Here is a 20,922-nt window from a genome sequence, read left to right as displayed (position 1 = left end):
CGGGGCATACCTGGAGATACTCAGGGATTACTCCTGGCTCTGCACTCAGGAATTACTACTGGTGGTGCTCAGGGGAACATACAAGATGCCAGGGATCAAAACCGGGTCAGCCACATGCAAGACAAATATCCTATCCTCTGTACTATTTCTCTGGCCCAATTCTATTCAAACATTCTTTATTTGGGGGGCCAAAATCAGGGTTTTTCAGGGCTTATTCCTGCCTCTGTGCTCAGGGATCTCTAGGAGGTGACTCAGAAGACAATATGCAATGCCAGAGATTGAACAATGATCAGCCACATGCAAAACAAGGGCCTAAACAACTGTACCATCTCAGCGATGCTAACTTTACTCTTTAGAGAATTTCAACTTTGTTTTGGTTTTTGGGTCATACTCAGTGGTTCTCAGGACTTACACCTGGCTCCAAATTCAGGGATCACCCTTGGCAAGGCTTGAGGGACCATATGGGATGTCAGGAATCAAACTCATGTTTGCCACGTGCAAGGAAAGAGCCCTTCCTGCAGTATTATTGTTCCAATTCTCATCAAATTTTTTATTCCTTAATTAACAGTATGCAATACGGACCGGATGTATTTAAAAGGATAACAGAAGGATGTAACTTTTTTTACATTCACTTTTTGGAGAGCATTAAATATAACTTTTTGTTAAAAATATTTCAAATGCAATCAAATATGAACCATACCTGTATGGATATCCATGATATTTAGATCTAAAAATAGATAGCATCCAACTGAAGAATAATACAACAAGTCCAATACCAGCCACACACATTACTAAAGAAAAGCAAAAGGACAGTAAAATTAACAAGGGAAGCATAATCACAAAAATAAAAATCAAGGCAAATCTCAACTTTTCAACAAATTTCAACTCCACTCTTATTTTCAGAATTCTGTTTTTCAGAACTTTCAGAACTTTTCAGAAATTTCCCCTTTAACTTGTTCCATTACAGCTGACAATCTTAACACACTATAAAAGCAAGAAAACAATTTCTTTCAGAGCCCGGCAAGCCACCGAGAGTATCGAGCCCATGTGGCAGAGCCTGGCAAGCTACCTGTACGTATTGGATATGCCCACGTTACTGGTGCCCACTCGAACAAATCAATGAGCAACGGGATGACAGTGACAATACAAGTATCTTAATTTACATACTTTTGTAATTCAACTGATGAATTCTTTTAAAGTCTTTAGTGCTCACTTATCAACTTTAATGTGTTGAAATTTAATTTTCACTTATTAAAACTTCTTTTGGGGCTGGAGTGAATAGCACAGAGAGTACTGTGTTTGCCTTGCACGCGGCCAACACAGGTTCGATTCCCAGCATCCCATATGGTCACCCAGCACCACCAGGAGTAATTCTTGAGTGCAGAGCCAGGAGAAACCCCTGTGCATCGCAGGGTGTGACCCAAAAAGAAAAAAAACCCTTCTTTTAAGCTCTTAAGCTCATATACTGTGAAGAGTCATTGTACCGTATCCCTAAAACACACAGTCATTTTAAACTTTAGACAATTTTTAAAATAGAGACCATATAAATTAATAAATATCAACTAAACAGCTGATGACATCCTTATTACTGTCTCACTTGAACATGCTTTGTTCATGCACATTATAAAATATAAATAAGGAACTTATATGACACAAATTTCTCAATTTGAATAATGAGGGTAGACCCTCGTTCTTGGCATTTAACCAATTGTAGATAGTGCTCCCACAATGTGCAAGAATGGATTACCATCTATTTTGTTGTTTTTGAGTCCCACCTGGCAATGCTCAGGGGTTACTCCTGGCTCTGTACTCAGGCATCACTCCTGTGGTGCTCGGGAACCATATGAAATGCTGGGGATAGAACCTGGGTCGGATGTGTACAAGGCAGGCCCTGCCCACTGTACTATCTCTCCAGCCACATAATTTTTTAGCACTGTAGCTAAAAAAAGAGATTAGTAGCACTGTCGTCCCATTGTTCATCGATTTGCTCGAGCGGGCACCAGTAACATCTCCATTGTGAGACTTGTTACTGTTTTTGGCATACAAATACACCATGGGTAGCTTGCCAGGCTCTGCCGTGCAGGTGGGATACTCTCGGTAGCTCGCCAGGCTCTCCAAGAGGGATGGAGGAGTCGAACCCAGGTTGGCCACATGTAAGGCAAATGCCCTACCCAATGTGCTATCGCTCCACTCCATAATTTTTTAATGGATAGAAAAATAGCAATTATTTTATTCCAGGTAAAAAGCCAGAAGCAGGAGCCAGAGGAACAGTATAGTGGGTAGGTTGCTTGCCTTCTACATGGCAGACTGAGGGTCGATCCCGGGCATTCCATATGATCTCCCCAAGCACCGCCGGGAGTAATTTGAGTGCAGAGTCAGGAGTAACCCCTGAGCCTTGCCAGGTATGACACCCTCAAACCCAAACAAAAAATAAACAGAAACAAAAGAGAAAAAAAGGACAAATATCTAATTATTTTTGGCTTTTGGTGCCACACTCACTGATGCTCAGGGGTTATTCCTGCATCTGCACTCAAGAATACTGGCGGTGCTGGGGGACCATATGGGGTGCCAGAGATTGAACCTAGGTCAGCCATGGTCAAAGCAAATGCGGTACCCACTATGCGGTCACTTGAGCTCAGGAAAAATATTTTTAAATGGAAGCATAATAGTCACGTTTCAATGTTAAATTTTAAAATACTTACTGTACTTCAAATTTTAACCTATATTCTGGACCTCCCCAGGAGTCATGCTTGGGGACTCAAGGGCAACTCCCTTTGACTCTCAGTCCAAAGAACCTGATGTGTAGGTGCTCAGGCCCAGTGATGCAGAGGGTCACCAGGGCCATTCCCAGCAGTGCTTGGGAGCCACCTAAGGTAGAATTGGCAGTGCTCTAGAAGCCATGTGGTACCAGGGATCAGACTCAGGGCTGCATGTATTCGAGGCATATATCCCACCCATCTGTGATTCTGCTGGCCCAAGAATCAAAATATTCTTTTAGATTTCTTACTTTGGGCAACACCAAATGGTATTTTGGGAGTACTCCTGGCTCTCTGGTTAAGAGGCTTACTCCCAGAGGTTACCTGGGGTACTATGTGGTCCTAGGGACTGAATCCTGGCCTCCTGCACAAAAAAAAATTGAGCTGCAATCTTTTGAGTTATCTCCCTGGCTCAGATTCAAAATTTTATACATACAGCTTTACAAATAGAAGAAAATATATCATAGCATTTAAATTACTAGTTTTACAACAGCACAATAAGGTTACTATTCTATCAAAAGTTTCATACTCCTATCTTTCGCTACATTTTCTACTACAAGCGTAACTTATAACTGAAGGTAAGGAGATTAACAGGCATATTTTTCTGTATTAAAAGGAGAAGTTTTACATTTTGGAATATTATGAATACTTACTCTTTCGCTTTCCAATATCCATGTCAGATGTAGCTGCTTCACATAAAAGCACCATTCCTAAGGTAACCCCACCATCTTAGAAAAATTATTTAAGGAGAAATACAAACACACAAAACATATACTTCACTATTGAGACTTTGATGGAGAAAATTAGAATACACACACACATATACTTAAGCTGCTTCTTGGTTTTAGGGCCATATCCTGCAGTGCTCAGGGCTTACTCCTGCTCTGCTCTCAGGGATTACCCTGGAGGTACCCAGGGGACCATATTGAAGCTGGACTACCTCACTCTCAAAACAGAATTTTTCACCAGACAGTTTGTGGTACTCAGGGCTTTCTCCTGGCTTTGTGCTCAGGGATCACTCCTAGCAGGGTTCACACCTGACCATATGGGGTGCCTGACGTCAAACCTAGGTGGGCAGACAATTGCCCTGCTTGCTGCACTATCTCTCCAGCCCCCAAACCTTAAAATTTTAAGTAAAACAACTAAATTAAGTAGTCCTGTGTATATGGGGTCTGAAAACAGTTTATTTATTATGAAGACAGAAAAATATGGATTTTTAAATTTGATTTTGGGACTACAACAACTCATGGTTTGTTCCTGGCTCTTTGCTCAAGGATCATTTCTGTTGGTGTTTAGGAATTGAACTCAGGTCAGCGACATGCAAGGCTTACCTACTGAACAATCTTTGGCCCCTTAAAACATAATTTTAAAAACTGCTTAGCAGATCAGAGACCTTATTATAGTTTATTAACACATTGATACCAGACTACCAATGGTGGCTCAGACTTAAATGTGGTTAAATAAACACATTAAACCACATTGTATCATTCGGGCCCTAATCTCCATGAGTCATAATACTATCAATGTTGTTTCAAAAAATGTAATGTGAATAGTTTCCAAAAATACATGTCTTTTTGCCTGCATACTATGAATACCTTAGAAAAATCATGCATTCATAGAACTTAGAAAAATAATTATTTAGAAAATATTGCCTGAGGGCTAAAGCAATAGTACAGTGGGTAGGGTGTTTGTCTTGCACACAGCTTACCCATCTGCGCTGCCAGGAATGACCCCTGAGTGCAAACCAGGAGTAACCCCTTAGCTCCCCTTAGTGTGCCCTCACTCCAAAAACAAAGACATAGAAAAGACTGCCTAGAGTTCATCAATTAGACCCAGCCAAGGATATTCCAAGGTAGCTAAAAGTGAAAACAGACTACATGGGAGCCTAGCATGAAAGTAGAGGGCACACCGGTTGGCAGGGTGCTGACAGAAAGTAAGTTTGGAAGAAAGTAATGGTTGAAAATTCCCATTTTGCTATTAACTAAATGTATCAGCCAATTCTTTAAGCCAGGCCAGAGAGATGGTTCAAAGAGTTGGAGCATGTGCTCTGCACGTGGGAACCCTGGTTTTAGTCTCTGATGCCATACCACATGGTTCCTCAGCACTGCCAGGAACAGGCCCTGACATGTTACAGCTGCAAAACATCAAAATAACTCATGTCTTTGAATAACTACTTTTTTTTTTTTTTTGCACTCATTGAGGAATAATTTTCGAAAATCATGGACTACTGGGAATGTTTACATTAGTAAGAAGGAAACACTCTATTCTGTTTGTTTTGGGGGCCACACCTGGCAGTGCTCAGGGCTTTCTCCCAGAAAGCAAGGCAAGCTCCCAAACAATCTCTCAGGCTCCAACCTTGTGCAGAGGATCTAAATTACTTAATTTACAAGTATAATTTCTAAGCCAACTAAATTTACATACAAAATACAGAGCTGCAAATAAGGATATTCTTGAGGGATAGGAGATAAGAGGCTTGCATTTGACATGGCTGATCCAGGCCCCCCATTTGGCCCCCCAACCCTTTCCAGGAAAGATCCCCTGAGTGCAGAGCCAGAAATAAACCATAAGTATTGCCAGCTGTGAGCTAAAATAACTAAAGTAAATACATAAAGCATCTAAGGAGATTATAAAGACAAATACCTACCCCACATTTATCTGAATTTTAAGACCTCAGGAAAAAAGAACCTGAGTCAACTTCATAATCCAGACCTGCTGCTGACCCCTTTATACTCAGCCTGGCTCCACTGTAAGGTTATCAACAGAACCGGTGATTTAAATAAATCATTTAAGTGAATTCACTTTAAGTGAATATAAATCACTGCATTTACATTTTATCTAAGCTCCACTCTTCCTCCCAAATCCTATACATCTCTTTCTTCCCTTACAAAACTCTTAATTCCTCTGATGTGCAATATTTCAATAAACACTTTTATCAAACTGCAGGTTTATTTCTGGTGTCCTTTAGCTGACTGGGCTAAGACTGATGAAACAAACAATAAGATTTCCGAAGACATGACACCTGCATTAGCAACTTAAGCAATACTGTAGTATGAATAGTAGAATGAGAGAAAACAGACAAGTGCAACACTAAGGCCTTATTAAAAAGAGGATACTAAACAGAAGAACAATGTGTGTTTCAGCAACAAATTGGGCTTGGCTGCTTCCATGGATATAATTCTAGGGGGAAAAAAGAAAACATCAAATGTTTAAGTATTCATTATATTTTGGCACCCTAGTCCTAAAATGGGCTGAACTCTATGAATGTATTATTTCATCTGGTTTATGTATTAGGCTTAGAGCATTTATTTCACTCAAGACTGACTTTTTTTTCTTTTTTGGGTCACATCTGGCGATGCAGAAGGGTTACTCCTGGCTTGTGTACTTAGAAATTACTCCTGGCGGTGCTCGGGGGACCACATGGGATGCTGGGAATCAAACTTGGGTCGGTTGTGTACAGGGCAAATGCCCTACCTGCTGCGCTATTGTTCCAGCCCCCTCAAGACTGACTTTTATTCTCAGCAATCTTATTCCAAAGGACCCACCAAATGAGATAATAAAATGCCCACATTTTTTTGTGGTGGACAAAACCTATCGGTGCTCAGAGGACCATAAGAGGTGCCAGGTCACCCGCATGTAAGGCAAGCATCTTACCCACTATACTATTACTCTGGCTTCATTAAAAAAAATTGGTGGGGTTGGAGAGATAACCCAATCTACAGCAGGTAGGGCATTTGCCTAGCATGCAGCCAAACAGGGATCTTTAGCATCCCATAAGGTCCCCTGAGCAACGGAACGCTAGGAGCAATTCCTTAGTGCAGAGCCAGGAGTTACCCCTGAGGATTACTTGTTGTAGCCCAAAAACGAAGAAAAAAATTCGTTTTGGGTTACACTCCACTGCGCTCAGGGGTTACTCCGGGCTCAGTTCTCAGGGATTATTCCTAAGGTGGCCTCAGGGGACCATATGAAGTGCCAGGGATTGAAGCAAGGTTGGCTTTGTGCTAGAGAAGAACAACAATCCCTGCACTATCTCTCTGGCCCCGGTACTTCCTATTCTTAAGGACACAGCATCAGTAACTGAAGATTATTAATACAGAAAACAATAAATCATAACTGAATCTAGTTCCTTCATTTTCTGGCACTAGTCTCACAGGATAGTTACTATTACAGTTAACTTTGATATCCAGTGGATAGAGCTCTTTAACTTTCCTTACCACATGTCCTGTGTGGGGATTCTTGTGAGCATACGGTGGTCCTCTTATATGGTTCCACATTTGACCAGATGTCATTGCTAGCACAAAGCACTAGGGAACAAAAAATAATGAAATGCTTATATAACATGGCAAAGGTGTTCATCTAGATTAACATACATTTAAAAGGGTACCCTCTGGGGGTTCCAGGACTAAGTCTCCAGGCCGCATGGCAGCAGAGGAGCTGCCCCTCCCCGGCTCCCCGCCCGCTCGGCAGCCTTGCTGTTATGCCTACTATCTGCCTCAGGGCGCCTGCTTAGTGCACCGACAGCCCTGGTCCAGATTCCCAACTGAATCCCAAAATGGATTAGAGCCCTACAGAGATGTCTCTGGAACCCAAACATTTACAATCTAGAATTCCAGAAGTGTGCGGCCACTTTTCCAGCCATGCAAGCTCTCGTGATATTCAAAATGAGCAATAGAAAATAAATTATCAGGCTGGAGCGGAAGTACAGCGGGTAGGGCCTGGCTGACCCAGGTTCGATTCCCAGCATCCCATATGGTCCCCTGAGCACTGCCAGGGGAAATTGTTGAATGCAGAACCGGGTGTGACCCAAAAAGAAAAAAAGAAAAGAAATAAAGAAATTATCTAGTGTCTGCCCCTGGCAGGCAGGCTTAAATGGTGGTGGGAAATTCGAGCAAAACATAATGCCCAAAAGTAGAGAGAGAGAATAGTGGAGAAACTGTCTGCCACAGAGGCAGGGTGAAGACTGGGACGGAGGGTGGAGGTGGGGATACTAAGGACATTGGTGATGGATAATGTGCACTGGTGGAAGAATGGGTGTTCGATCATTGTATGGCTGAATCTCAAACACGAAAGCTTTGTAACTGTATCTCACGGCAATTCAACTAAAAAAATAAACAAAATAAATAAAAATGTACCATCTTCTGCCAGGAGTGATCACTGAGCAGAGCCAGGAGTAAGTCCTAAGCTCTGTAAACTGTGGTCCAACCAACCTTTTGTTGCCAACCCCTGCACCATCCTGGGCAGGGAGCTATCTCAGGGGCCAGGGGCACATGGCTTGCATGTGCGAGGCACTAAATTCAGTCCCTGGTATTGCATGACTCCTTGAACACCTTGAGTATATGCCTGAAGATTCCAGAGCATTACTGGGACAGTTCTAATAGCCCACCCCCCACACCAGTGGGTCTAAGCAGCACTGCATCACTAGGCCATAGCATTGAATCTTTCAGCCTGATTGGGCAAGTTCTATTGGGAGGATCTCCTGCGTCCAAGCTGGACAGCCTTTTCTGCCCACCCCCCCCAAAGGGACCAGAATCTTTGGTTCACTATTTTAAGTAATATGAAGGAATAATTCTCATAAAATTATTTCTTTGTTAACATTTGTATTTTAGAAAGGTGCAATGCTGGTGAATATTCAATGTAATAAATTATGAACAACTTTATAAAAAAAGATTTGTGTTTCACAATGATCACAAAATTGAATACAATATCTAATTGAGGGTCCTGGGAAATAGGTCAGTGGCTTTGAACACCTGCCTTCCAAGTCAATCACTCACTAGTTGGATAGTCTGGTTTAATCTCCGGTACTGCCACATGGTCTGGCAGCTCCACTTTTTGAGTTTGGGAGATGTGCTGTTTGATTCGCTGTACTGCAAGGGATATCCAGCTGCATCAGCCAGGATGTCTGAGCACTGCACTCTCTGGTGAGCACCACAGCAACCCTTGCAGGCGCTACAAAAGCTGAATGTGGGGCCAGAGAGATATTCCAAGGATCTAGGTGCTTGTCTTACACACAGCTGATCCTGGTTCAATTCCCAGCACTGCATATGGTCCTGCAAGCACCATGAGGAGTAATCCCTGAGCACAGGCCTAGGATCTAGTGCCGAGTGTGGCTCCAAAACAAACAAAACGAATGCACACACAGGAAAAAATTCCAAGAATGTACATGTGAGAACCAGAGCTGAGCATGTGAGTGCTTTGTCACACTTTATGTGTGCTTCACACTTTTAAGTGCTTTATCACAACAAAGGCCAGGGAAGGGACAAAAACAAAGATTAGAAAATTTACTTTGGGAACTGGAGTGATAGCACAGCGGGTAGGGCGTTTGCCTAGCACGTGGCCGACCCGGGTTCGAGTCCCAGCATCCCATATGGTCCCCTGAGCACCGCCAGGAGTAATTCCTGGGCGTAGAACCAGGAGTAACCCCTGTGCATCGCCGGGTGTGACCCAAAAAGAAAAAAAAATACTTTGAAAGAAAAAACACTATTTTAAAATTATAAATGGGGCCAGAGTGATAGCACAGCAAGGAAGGTATTTGCCTTGCACGTGATCATCCCAGATTTCGTCCCTAGCACTCTATATGGTGCCGCAAATACAACCAGGAGTGAGCCTCTGATCACTGATGGCTATAACCCAAAAAAATCATAAAGTTCACAAGTTTCAAACCTAAAGAGTGAAAGTCTTTTAGGAGAATGTTTTCAAAAGAATTGCTGATTTACATAAATCTATCAAAAATAGAATCTATCATTAAAATAAAAATGGATTAATATAATTTCCTTCAAGTTCCGGTCATCTAATTAAGATAATAGAAGAAACAAATTGCTTAAGGCATAAAATTTAAAAATATTATATGGAATTTTCTCCCCAAGTAAGAAACCAACAAAATGTTATATAATATTACTGTATTAAGCGCTTCATTCTAATAACTTCTTAAAAATACACTCACCAAAGCTGCAAAAGCCCATCCAGTTTTATTGAAGAGAAATTCCATATTGCTTCTTCGAAGATACACAAGTCCACCAATAACAGCCAAGAGCAATCCCAACATAAGGGGACCAATATAATTTGGGGGTCTAATTACTCTAATCTAACAAAAAGGAAAGAACAATATGTCCAAATATTACATCTATTCATTAATGATACAGGCAAAATTATTTGCAGTGAGATAAATATTATTATGGTTCTTTCAGGAAAGTGATGTTTCATCTTAATCAAAATAATCCACAATATTATTAAAATGTAATCAAGAGACTGCAGAGTTAGTACAGTGGGTAAAATGCTTGTCTTACATGTGGCTGACCCAAGGTTGACTGAACCCCAGCATCCCGTACAGTACACCACACACACTGCCAGGAGTAATTCCTGGGTGCAGAGTCAGAAATAACCCGTGAGCACTGCAAGGTATGGCCGAAATAGAAACAAAATTTGAAAAATGGAGTAAGTATAATATTCTGTTTAACCACAATAGAACAAGTTTTTAAAGCATTTTCAAGTTCAGCTAGATGTTCCATGTACTTATTAATAAGGTCAAAGACTGATTTTTATGATGAATTTGATAACAGAGCATGCTTTAAAATTTTACTTTCATCAGGATGAGTCGGTTGAACACTACTTATGAATAGACTGCCAAACTATTACCACACCTGAGTGATGTGAGAAATGCCAATTACGACCTTTAAGATTTGAAAAGAAAAATTAATTTCTACAAAGGAGGAAAACTTACATTGACATCAGTTCTGTCAGCAATCCACCGGGCAATCTGCTCAGCTGAAAAGCCACGCACCTGCAACTCATATGTATCACCCCGTTTGGGTTTTCCCTTTGCAGGAAAGTTGATGAAAGTTGGAGCTGAATTCATATTTAGCTACATAAAAAACAATCGATGAAAATATTATCAAGAATATAATCTTTTTGGGCCACATTGGAGTCAGACCCTGTGATGCTCTGGGCTTACTCCTGACTGCATTCAGGGATCAGCAGGCCTGATTTAGGGGCTTGCCTTGCATGCAGATGACCCCATTTGATCCCTGGCACCACATGGTTCCCTGAACAACTCCTGGAGCACTCCCTAAGCAAACAGCTGGGAGTAGAAGTAATGTTTTACTTTACATCACAGGAGTAATCCCTGAGCACCACCATGTAGGAATAGACACAAATCCCACCGAACTCCCTGCCCCAAAAAGAAACTTAATTTAACCCCTGTAGAATGGAAACTCCCCCATATTGCAAAATTTCTAATCTTTTCAGAGATTATACAAGAAAATTCAAATACGTTTATGAGAATTTCAATTGTCGTCTGTAGCTGAAGCAAGTTCTGTAGCTGAGGCAAGTTCCAAATAGTGGATATTTTCAATTTGAAGGAAAACAAATTCAGGATAAGACACAGATACCAAAAATTGAACGTAGGGGCTGGAGCAATAGCACAGCGGGTAGGGCGTTTGCCTTGCACTCAGCCAACCCGGGTTCGATTCCCAGTATCCCATATGGTCCCGAGCACCGCCAGGGGTGATTCCTGAGTGCAGAGCCAGGAGTAACCCCTGTGCATTGCCAAGTGTGACCCAAAAAGCAAAAAAAAAAATTGAACGTAAAACAATTACAAATCACCTATCTTACAATGCAGTAACATAAAACTGATTAAAAACCAGATAATTACTCTGGACACACACTGAGTGCTGAAAGGACGTAAAGCGATATATATGATACCCTCTCAGTAATAGTACTGTAGACCACAGTGCCCAAAAGGAAAACAAGAGAGAGAGAAGAAAACTGTCTACCATAAAGGCAGGCTGCAGGGGTGGGGGTGGGGGGCAGATGGGAAGGAAACTGGGAACTGGGGACACTAATGTACACTGCTGAGAGATGGATGTTGACTGTATGACTAAAATTCAATCATGAACAACTTTGTAACTATGTATGTGATTCAATAAAAATATTTAAAAAAAACAAAATAAAAATTAAAAAGTGGGAAAAAACAGATAAACAGGGGCTAAAGATATAATACAGTGGGTATGGCGGTTGTCTTGCATGTGGTTGACCAAGATTCCATCTCTGGCACCCTATACGGTGCTCCAAGCCCTGCCAGGAATAATCCCTGAATACAGAGCCAGGAGTAAGCCCTTGGCATTGCTGGGTGTGTCCCCAAAACAAAACCAAAAGAAAAAATTATGACAAATGCTACAAATATAGACTTTGAGAACTTTATAATAAGAAGAAATATGTCAGTCACAAAAATTGCTTTCAACTGAAGCCATCTTATTCACCGTACTATCTCTCTGGTTCCTATATTTTACAAGTTTTTAGAAAATTTTGTCACCTTCGAAATTTCTTAAACGTGACTGAATCAAAATAAGATGTACTATTTTCTGTAGATCACTTTTCAACCATAGTTACCCTTTTATATAACATGGTATATAATACTATTATATGAAAAAGATTTTAATCACTTCCACAAATGGATATACTATATCCCTTATACTAATTCTAAATATATCTCTAAAATTGGAATTAAGTGAAGCCAGAAAGGTAGTACAGATATAAGGTGCTGCCTTGTATGCAGCTGACCTGGTTTGATTCTGGGTCCCCCATATGGTCCCTTGAAAACTGCCTAGGGGTGACCTAGGATTAAGTCCTGAACATCACTGTGTGGGCCCAAAATAAAAAATAAAAAATCTTAAAGCTAAACAAATCACAGTATCTGAAATAAATGAAGGCATACTACCAGATTTAATATGAGGGCTGTAGTGGGTAGGCGCTTGCCTCGAGTATGGCCACTCCCGGTCTGATCCCCAGGACTCATATGGTCCTGGAGCCCTACTAGGAGTGATCCCTGAGCACAGAGCCAGGAGTAACCCCTGACCACCAGTAGGTGTGACTCAAAAACAAACAAAAAGCCCCAAACCAAAAAAAAAATATTAAATGGGCCCATAGGGTGTAGATCAGTGGTAAAGAAGATGCCTTGTCAGATGGAATAGAGAAGGGATCACTAAGGAAATGATGGCTGGAGGAATCAGTCGGGATGGGAGATGTGTGCTGAAAGTAGATAATGGACCAAACATGATGACCTCACAGTGTCTGTGTTGCAAGCTATGATGCCCAAAAGTAGAGAGAGAGTATGGGGAATATTGTCTGCCATGGAGGCAGGGGGAGGGGGATATACCTGGGATATCAGTGGTGGGGAATGTGCACTGGTGAAGAGATGGGTGTTTGATCATTGTGTGATTGTAACCGAAACATGAAAGCTTGTAACTATCTCATGGTGATTCAATAAAATTTTAAAAAATTAATATAAATAAAAAAGAAGATGCCTTGCATGTATGAGGCCTTGGAATCAATTTCCAAATATCAAAATTGAAAGAAAGAGTTCAGCACTGTAACAGGCATCTCACCATGGAAGTTATATAGATGTCAAATAAGTACTTGAAAAGTTGTCTACAAATGTTAAGAAATTAGGGGCTGGAGCGATAGCACAGCGGGTAGGGCGTTTGCCTTGCACGTGGCCGACCCAGGTTCTAATCCCAGCATCCCATATGGTCCCCTGAGCACCGCCAGGGGTAATTCCTGAGTGAAAGAGCCAGGAGTAACCCCTGTGCATCGCCGGGTGTGACCCAAAAAAACAAAAACAAAAAAAACGACAAATGTTAAGAAATTAGGCGCATATGCTGCCTGAGCCCATGTGCTGCTTGCACCCACCTGGCTGAGCACATGTGTCGTCTGAGCACATGTGTCGCTGTCGCCTGCATCTCCCCTCTTGAGATGTGTACTTTCATGCTTTCATATTTTTGTGTCTAAAGCTCAAGTTATGTGTAGGGGCTTCCTCCACCTTTGGAGAAGCCCGCGTTCTCTCTTGAGCGCGTTATCTTCACTATTCTCTCTCCCACTTATCCCTTCCTCCTTCCCTCAGAAACCTCTAAATAAAATCTACTTACTTCAAAAAAAAGTTAAGAAATTAAATTTAAACAGGATTCCACTATACAACTATAAAAATGAAAAAAAATCAAGAACACTAAATGATGGTGAGGATGTGGAGCTTTCTCATTCCTTGTTAGTGGATACACAAAATAATACAGTTACTTAGGTTTCCGATTTCTTACAAAACTTAACACAGTTTTATATGAAAGACCATTCATACTCCTTGGTATTTGTATAAGTAAGTTGAGAGTGCCAGAGTGATAATATAGTGGATAGGGTACTTGTCTTGCACATGTCTGACCTGGATTCAACCTCTGGCACCATATATGGTCCCCCAAGAACTGCTGGGTGTGCCCCCAAAAAAGAAAAAAAAAACTTAAACCAAACCAAAAACTGAGTTGAAAAATTAGCACAAAAAGAAAACTAATAGATAAACCTTCACATGAACGTTTATAGCAGTTATGTTTACCAAGTGTCAACACTTAGAAGCAACTAAGAGGTCCTTAAGTATTTGATTGAATGCATTGCAAAACATAAGGGGAAAAGCTATTATTCATTGCTAAGAAGAAATTAAAATGTCAGAGAGATGGGTCCAGAGCACTAGTACAGTGAGGAGAGCATTTGCCGCACACACGGCCAACCCGGGTTCAATCCCCAGCATTTTACATGGTCCCCTGAGCACCGCCAGGAGTAATTCCTGAGTGGTCAGCCAATTGTAACCCCTGAGCATCACGGGGTGTAACCCAAAAAGCAAAAGAAATGAGAGGAAAAAAGAAAGTGTCGGAGAGATAACACAAAATGCAAAGAGCCTGCACACATGGCTAACCCTGGTTTGAATTCCCCAGCACCATGGTCCCAAGCACTGCCTGGGATCAATCCTGAGCACAGAGCCAGGAGTAGTCCTGGAGCACTTCTGGGTGTAGCCTAGCACCTACCTCCCCTTACAAAAAAGAAAAAATGAGGGATAGAGCAATGGGCTGGAACACATGCTTTGCATCAGCAGACCAAGATTTGAACCTGGGTACTGCATATGTTACCAAGTGCAACATTTGGAAGCAACTAAGATGTCCTCAAGTAGTTGAACGAATAAATTCCTAAACATAAGGGGAAAAGACATTATTCACTGCTAAAAAGAAATGGTCCTGGACTAGTCCTAAAGTACTACCATCAACCAGATGCGGCAGAAAGAGAAAGAGAAGGGGTGGGAAGGGGAAGGAAATATGGAACCATACAAATATGTGGAACGACTTTAAATTTATATGAGGTAAAAGAGATAAACCTGAATCCACACACTGCATGAATACCACAATATCACATTCTGGAAAAGCAAACTGTGGAAACAGTAACAGTTCAATAGCTACCAAGGGCTAGGGGACAGAAACAGACTGGCTGAGTCAAAAATTTTTAAAGCTGGAGGCTGAAGCGATAGTATAGCATGCAGGGCATTTGCCTAGAATGCAGCTGGCCTAGGTTTGATCCCTAGCATCCCATTTGGTCTCCAGAGCACCGTCAGGAGTAATTCCTGAGTGCAGAGCCAGGAACACCCCTGAGCGCAGAGCCAGGAGTAATCTCTGAGCATCACTGGGTGTGAGCCAAAAAGCAAAAATTAGATACATAAAATAAAAAAAATAGTGCAGTGGAAATATTATTTATGCTATGTTGATGGATACAGATCATTATATTATTGTCCAAACCAAGATAAAGAAAAAGACCAAGAATGAGCTAGAATTTAAACTGGAGGATTATTATGTCAAAGTAGGTTCATCAACTGTAACAAATGTACCACTCTAGCGGGAATGTTGGTAATAGAGGTACTCTCCATGTTCAGTGATGGGGAATATGAACATTTTTGATCTACCTCTTAATTCTCTTGTGAACCTTTAACTTCTCTTTAAAAAATCTTATTTAAAAACTGCAGGTGGAAGGCATCACGAGTGACACAGTTGGTGGTATATAGGATCCAAAGCACTAGAAAAGGGTTACGCCTTGAAGAGGCAGCAGCAGTTTTTTTGTAGGATGAGAAATAAGAGAGTAAAGTCACCAGTATATAACTCTACTAAAAATTTAAATGTTACAGAATGGTGTCATAATGGTGGGGTTCAGACTATGATTTTAAAAGCTATGTAGTAAATTGCTCACTAAAATAGTGAGCAATTTTATTTTTGCTTTTTGGGACACACCCGGCAATGCAGAGGGGTTACTCCTGCCTCTGCACTCAGGAATTACTCCTGGCGGTGCTCGGGGGACCATATGGGATGCCAGGAATCGAACCCGGGTCAGCCACGTGCAAGGCAAATGCCCTACCCACTGTGCTATCACTCCAGCCCCTAAAATTGCAAATTTTTAATGATATTTTTACCACAATAAAAATATAAAAATTTAACAGATTACTATCTAATTTCTATATCCTTCTTTGTTTTTTTGATTTGCACCTGGTGATGTTCACACCCGGTAATGTTACTCCTGGCTCTGTGCTCAGGGATCACTCTTGGCGGTGCTTGGGGGACCATATGGGATGCCAGGAATCGAGCCCAGACCAGGAGTGTGCAAGGCAAGCGTCTTAACTGCTGTACTCTCTCTAGGCCCCCTAATTTCTGTATTCTAAAAGGTTAATAATGACCACTGCATATCATGGTTAGCGTAAGTTTAGCCTTTATTTCACTACTATTTAACTTCTCGGGCATTTAAAAAGGATGTCTTCCTGGGGGGCCGGAGCGATAGCACAGCGGGTAGGGTGTTTGCCTTGCACTCGGCCGACCCGGGTTCGATCCCCGGCATCCCATATGGTCCCCCAAGCACCGCCAGGAGTAATTCCTGAGTGCAAAGCCAGGAGTAACCCCTGAGCATCGCTGGGTGTGACCCAAAAAGCAAAAAAAAAATAAATAAAAAAATAAAAAGGATGTCTTCCAACTCATCTGTACTTTATGCATTCTTATTAAAATTACAGCAAAATGGGGGTGGGGGGTGGGAGGGTGGGAGGTGTACTGGTTTTTTTTTTTGGTGGTAGAATATGGGCACTGGTGAAGGGACGGGTGTTTGAGCATTGTATAACTGAGACATGAGCCTGAGAACTTTGCAACTTTCCACATGGTGATTCAATAAAATAAATTTTAAAAAATAAAATAAAAAATTTTTTTAAATCACAAAAAATAAAATAAAATTACAGCAAAAATAAAAGAGCTTACCATCTGAAATACATCAGAACCTTCATCAAAGTCCACCATAGCAAAAAATATCCTATTCGTAAACGCACTGGAGTATCGCCAGGAGTTTGCCAGGATCTGAAATTCTTCATCAGCTTGCCTGGATGCAATCAGATTTGTGAAATAACAGGAAAAAAGTTAACAGTAGTAAAATATATCCGAAGATATATATATATATATATATATATATATATATATACTTAAAATAACTATAGTTCTATTCAATGGAAGAAAATACTATTTTCAAAAAGTACAAGCTTTGAGGGATGGAGAGACGGACAGAAGGTGAGGTACTTGCCGCGCCTATGGCTGCAGTGGCTATGATCCAAGTTCAAATCTTCAGCATTTGACCCCAGATTTCCTGAGTATAGCTGGCCCGAAACCGCCCTCCAAAAAAGAACAACGGGCCAGAGAAATAGAACAGGGGTTAAGGTGCTTGTCTAGCACACAGTTAACTGTGGTTTAATCCCCAGAACCACATATGGTCTCCTGAGCATTGTCAGGAATGATCCAAACCGCCCGCCCCCCCAAAAAAAACAGAAAAAACTAAAGAATACTGGGGTTAAACACATGCATGACTTGCATACAGTCAATCCAGTTCAATCTCTGGCACATGGCTCCATGAGTATTAACTGGTCGAGGCCTGGAGTAATCACCTGGAATACTACTGGGGTGACCCAGATAAGCCCCAGTGCTTTGGGTCCTGAGCAGCACTTCAGGGACTGAGTGGCTCCACATCCTTGGGCCCTTGCATTGAACTCCCAGCCCAGCTGGCTGAGAATCGCCAGGTTGGAGTATCTGGACCTTTTAAGCATCACTCAAAATGTCCAAAAATAGAAACAAAAACAAAGGAGAAGCTTTACTCAATACTTTAGCTGTTGACAATTCCCTTGATGAAAAAAATATCAAAACTGAAAACAAACAACAAAAAAAGGATCATCATGCAGCCAGTGAAATAGGGCTGGAGTTCACGCCTGTAACTATATGACCTTCCTATCAAGGCTAGAAACCCTCCCCCCAAAACAAAGTTAAGCAGGAGCTGGGCAGATAGCTCAGGAGTCAGAACATGCCTTACATATGTAAGAACCCAGGTTCAATCCCTAGCATCACACAGCCCCACAAGCATTTTCAGGTATGGTCCTGGTTACTGCCACATGCAGCTAGGATGTCTCCAATACCACAGATCCCTAGCAGTGTTGCACACTGGAAGTGGCTCTCTGGGAGCTTGCTGAACAGTTATTCAACAGTTCCCCTTTGAACAAATTAATAAGCAAATAGGATTCTGATGACAGTTATTAGTTTGAACCTTGAAAAGCACAGGCATTCATCTAAGCTTATTCACCGGCCATGATCCAGAGACTCATAAATTTCAAAAGAGATTAACAAGTTACACAAGGCAGAGTCGTCCAGGGTACCCCAAGGAGGGGGGTGAGCCCAAGCACCCACCCAAACAGAGCCCTGGCAGACGAAAACCTCCACACTCCACAATCGCCACCATGCTCCTGGCTGGATTCCACTGCTTGGGAGAAGCCTCATCTAGAAATTAACCTGTTGAAAAACTCAGGTCTACGGGTTTTGTGACTGAAATCTCCAGGCTCTCATGGAGTTGGGGAGGGACTACCTCCGACATCTCCCTGTACTTCCAGAAGCCCTGGCAGTCATGCACATGGTACAAATCTGCCACTCAGTTAAATTTAACTTCACCTGTATTACCTCCTTAAAAAATTTTAACTTCCTGGAGGGCATGGCCACATTCACAGCCAGTGACACCTCAAACTCTGCAACACTAGATAAACCAGGAGCAGCACACCAGAATGGATGGGAGGTAATTTCGAAGACATCCAATCTCACAAAATATAAACACAAAAGGCTTAACCTGTAACATCTTAGTAATCTCTTATACAAGGGCTTAATAGCTGTATGATGAGATACAACAATAGTCACTAACTTTCTATTGAGGAAACATTTTTTATTATTTTTTAACATATTGTAACAGGCAACATAAAATAAATTACTCAGGGCCTGCCTTAGGGACAGTCTTAAGGGGGGCTGGGAAAATTGGAGATAATGGTGGTTGGAAGGTAAAATGGTGGGAGAACTGGTGTTGGGATATTGAATGCCTGTAACTAATCATCATGAACAAATTTGTAAACCACGGTGTTTATATAAAGTGTAAGGTGAAAATAAAATTTTTGAAAAAAGAAAAAAATTTAAATAAAAACACAGGCATTATTTTGGTATTAATATGACATATATAAAATATCTACATAAAATCTATTTATCTATAAAATGTCATATGTTTGCAACTCCTAAGTATTAAAAATTGCAATATAAATTATTATCATTTTTTTTGTTTTAGGGATACAGCAGGCAGTGCTCATAAATTACTCCTGATGGTACTTGGGGGACCATTTGGAATGCAGGGGATCGAACCCGGTTTGGCTGTGTGCAAGGTTAATGCCCTATCCTGTACTGTACTATCTTTCCAGATCATTCAATCTAAATCATTAATTACATAACTCAGATTCATACTTTGTACTTTTCCCCCTTATATCAAAGGTCTTACAGTAGTCATTGAAGAAATCAAGCTAATTGTCTCTATAACCTCTTTATTTTTTATTTGGTTTTTGGGTCACACCCAGCTGTGCTCAAAGCATACTACTGGCTCTGTGCTCAGGGATCACTCCTGACAGGCTCTGGGGATCATATGTTTGCCAGGGATTAAATGAAGGTCAAGATGTCTTACCCACTATCTTCTAGGCCCCTCTACAACTATCTTTAATACCCCAAATTACTTTTAAGGTTTCAGAGACAGAGTTTTTTTTTTTCTGGACTATAATATTAGCCACTTCCCTCCCCGCCCCGAGCAGAGTCCCAGCAGCCAAATGCCTCTGGAACCCATCCACAGCCATGCTCAAGGCCACTCTCTACACGCTCAGATGAGCCTCATGCATGAAGGAACCAGCAGAGAAACCCAGATGTGAGCGACACAGGGCTAAGTCGGATCGGGACTGGGCCTCCTCCACCCAGATCCCCCATTTTCTAGTAGCTACAGTCACACTCATAAACTGCCCCCCCCCCGACCTTGGAGCCATATAATCGCATCAACAGCCAAGATCCAGAGACTAAAAAACAAAGCTCCGGGATGCGCTTCTTATTGTCTAGTTTTTCCTCTCTGAGAGAGTATCCTGCCCACACAGCAGAGCCCGGCAAGCTCCCCATGTTGTATTTGATATGCCAAAAACAGTAACAATGATGGGTCTCATTCCCTTGACCCTGAAAGAGCCTCCAATGCGGCACAGTTGGGAAGGATGAGCAAGGAGAGACTGCTAAAATCTCAGGGCTAGGACGAATGGAGACATTACTGGCACCCACTTGAGCAAATCGATGAACAATGGGATGACAGTGATACAGATTATCCAGAGAGATAGTACAGTAGGTAAGGTATCTTTCATGTAGTAGACCCGGATTTGATCCCTGGAACCCCATAAGGTCCCCAAACCCACAAGGAGTGAACCCTGGAAAGAGAGCCAGGAGTAAGCCCTGAGCAATACTGTCTATGGTTCCAAAACAAACAAAAAATACAGATTGTCTTCTTTCTCCAATCTTTCTTATACAGTAATATGTATAAGTTTCCCTGAATTACTATTTTCCTTTAGTTCTTCCTCTTGTAAAACACTGTTTTACAGGTTGAAACCATTATACATCCAGAAATGCAACTGGCTTGCACAAGGCCTACCAGTTCAATTTAATATCATTAATATTAAATATTATCAGTATTTAATAATTTTACTTAATATTATTTTTTGTTTTCTTTTTGTCTTGTGGCCACATCCATGGTGCTTAAAACCCATTCATTTTGGTGTTTTTTTGGTGCACACCCAGCATTTCACAGGGTTTATTCCTGGCTTTGTGTTCAGGGATCACACAGGGGCTTAGTCTGGGCTCTGTGCTCAGGGATCACTCTTACCAGGGCTCAGATAACCATACGGGGTGCCAAGGATAAAGTCGGGGCTGGCTGCATGCGGGTATGCATGCCATTAGCTCTACTATCTCTCCTGCCC

At 41.6% G+C, this 20,922-nt stretch overlaps 1 protein-coding gene across 1 annotated transcript in view; it reads right to left on the bottom strand.

Annotated features, from left to right (window-relative positions):
* Window positions 1–20,922, bottom strand: part of MAGT1 (magnesium transporter 1) — a 39,535-nt gene that overhangs the window by 7,301 nt on the left and 11,312 nt on the right. The window contains exons 3-9 of the mRNA XM_055121559.1: window positions 16,841–16,958; window positions 10,471–10,611; window positions 9,694–9,834; window positions 6,968–7,057; window positions 5,870–5,933; window positions 3,410–3,484; window positions 701–791 (exon numbers count right to left, since the gene is read on the bottom strand). Of these exons, the coding sequence (XP_054977534.1) occupies window positions 701–791; window positions 3,410–3,484; window positions 5,870–5,933; window positions 6,968–7,057; window positions 9,694–9,834; window positions 10,471–10,611; window positions 16,841–16,958 (720 nt within the window). The remainder of the gene's footprint in view (window positions 1–700; window positions 792–3,409; window positions 3,485–5,869; window positions 5,934–6,967; window positions 7,058–9,693; window positions 9,835–10,470; window positions 10,612–16,840; window positions 16,959–20,922) is intronic.

The sequence above is a fragment of the Sorex araneus genome, chromosome X (assembly GCF_027595985.1).
Source record: "Sorex araneus isolate mSorAra2 chromosome X, mSorAra2.pri, whole genome shotgun sequence".
In the NCBI taxonomy this organism is placed as follows: domain Eukaryota; kingdom Metazoa; phylum Chordata; class Mammalia; order Eulipotyphla; family Soricidae; genus Sorex; species Sorex araneus.
The sequence above is the reverse complement of the archived record's forward strand: the minus strand, read 5'-3'. Positions and strand labels throughout refer to the sequence as shown.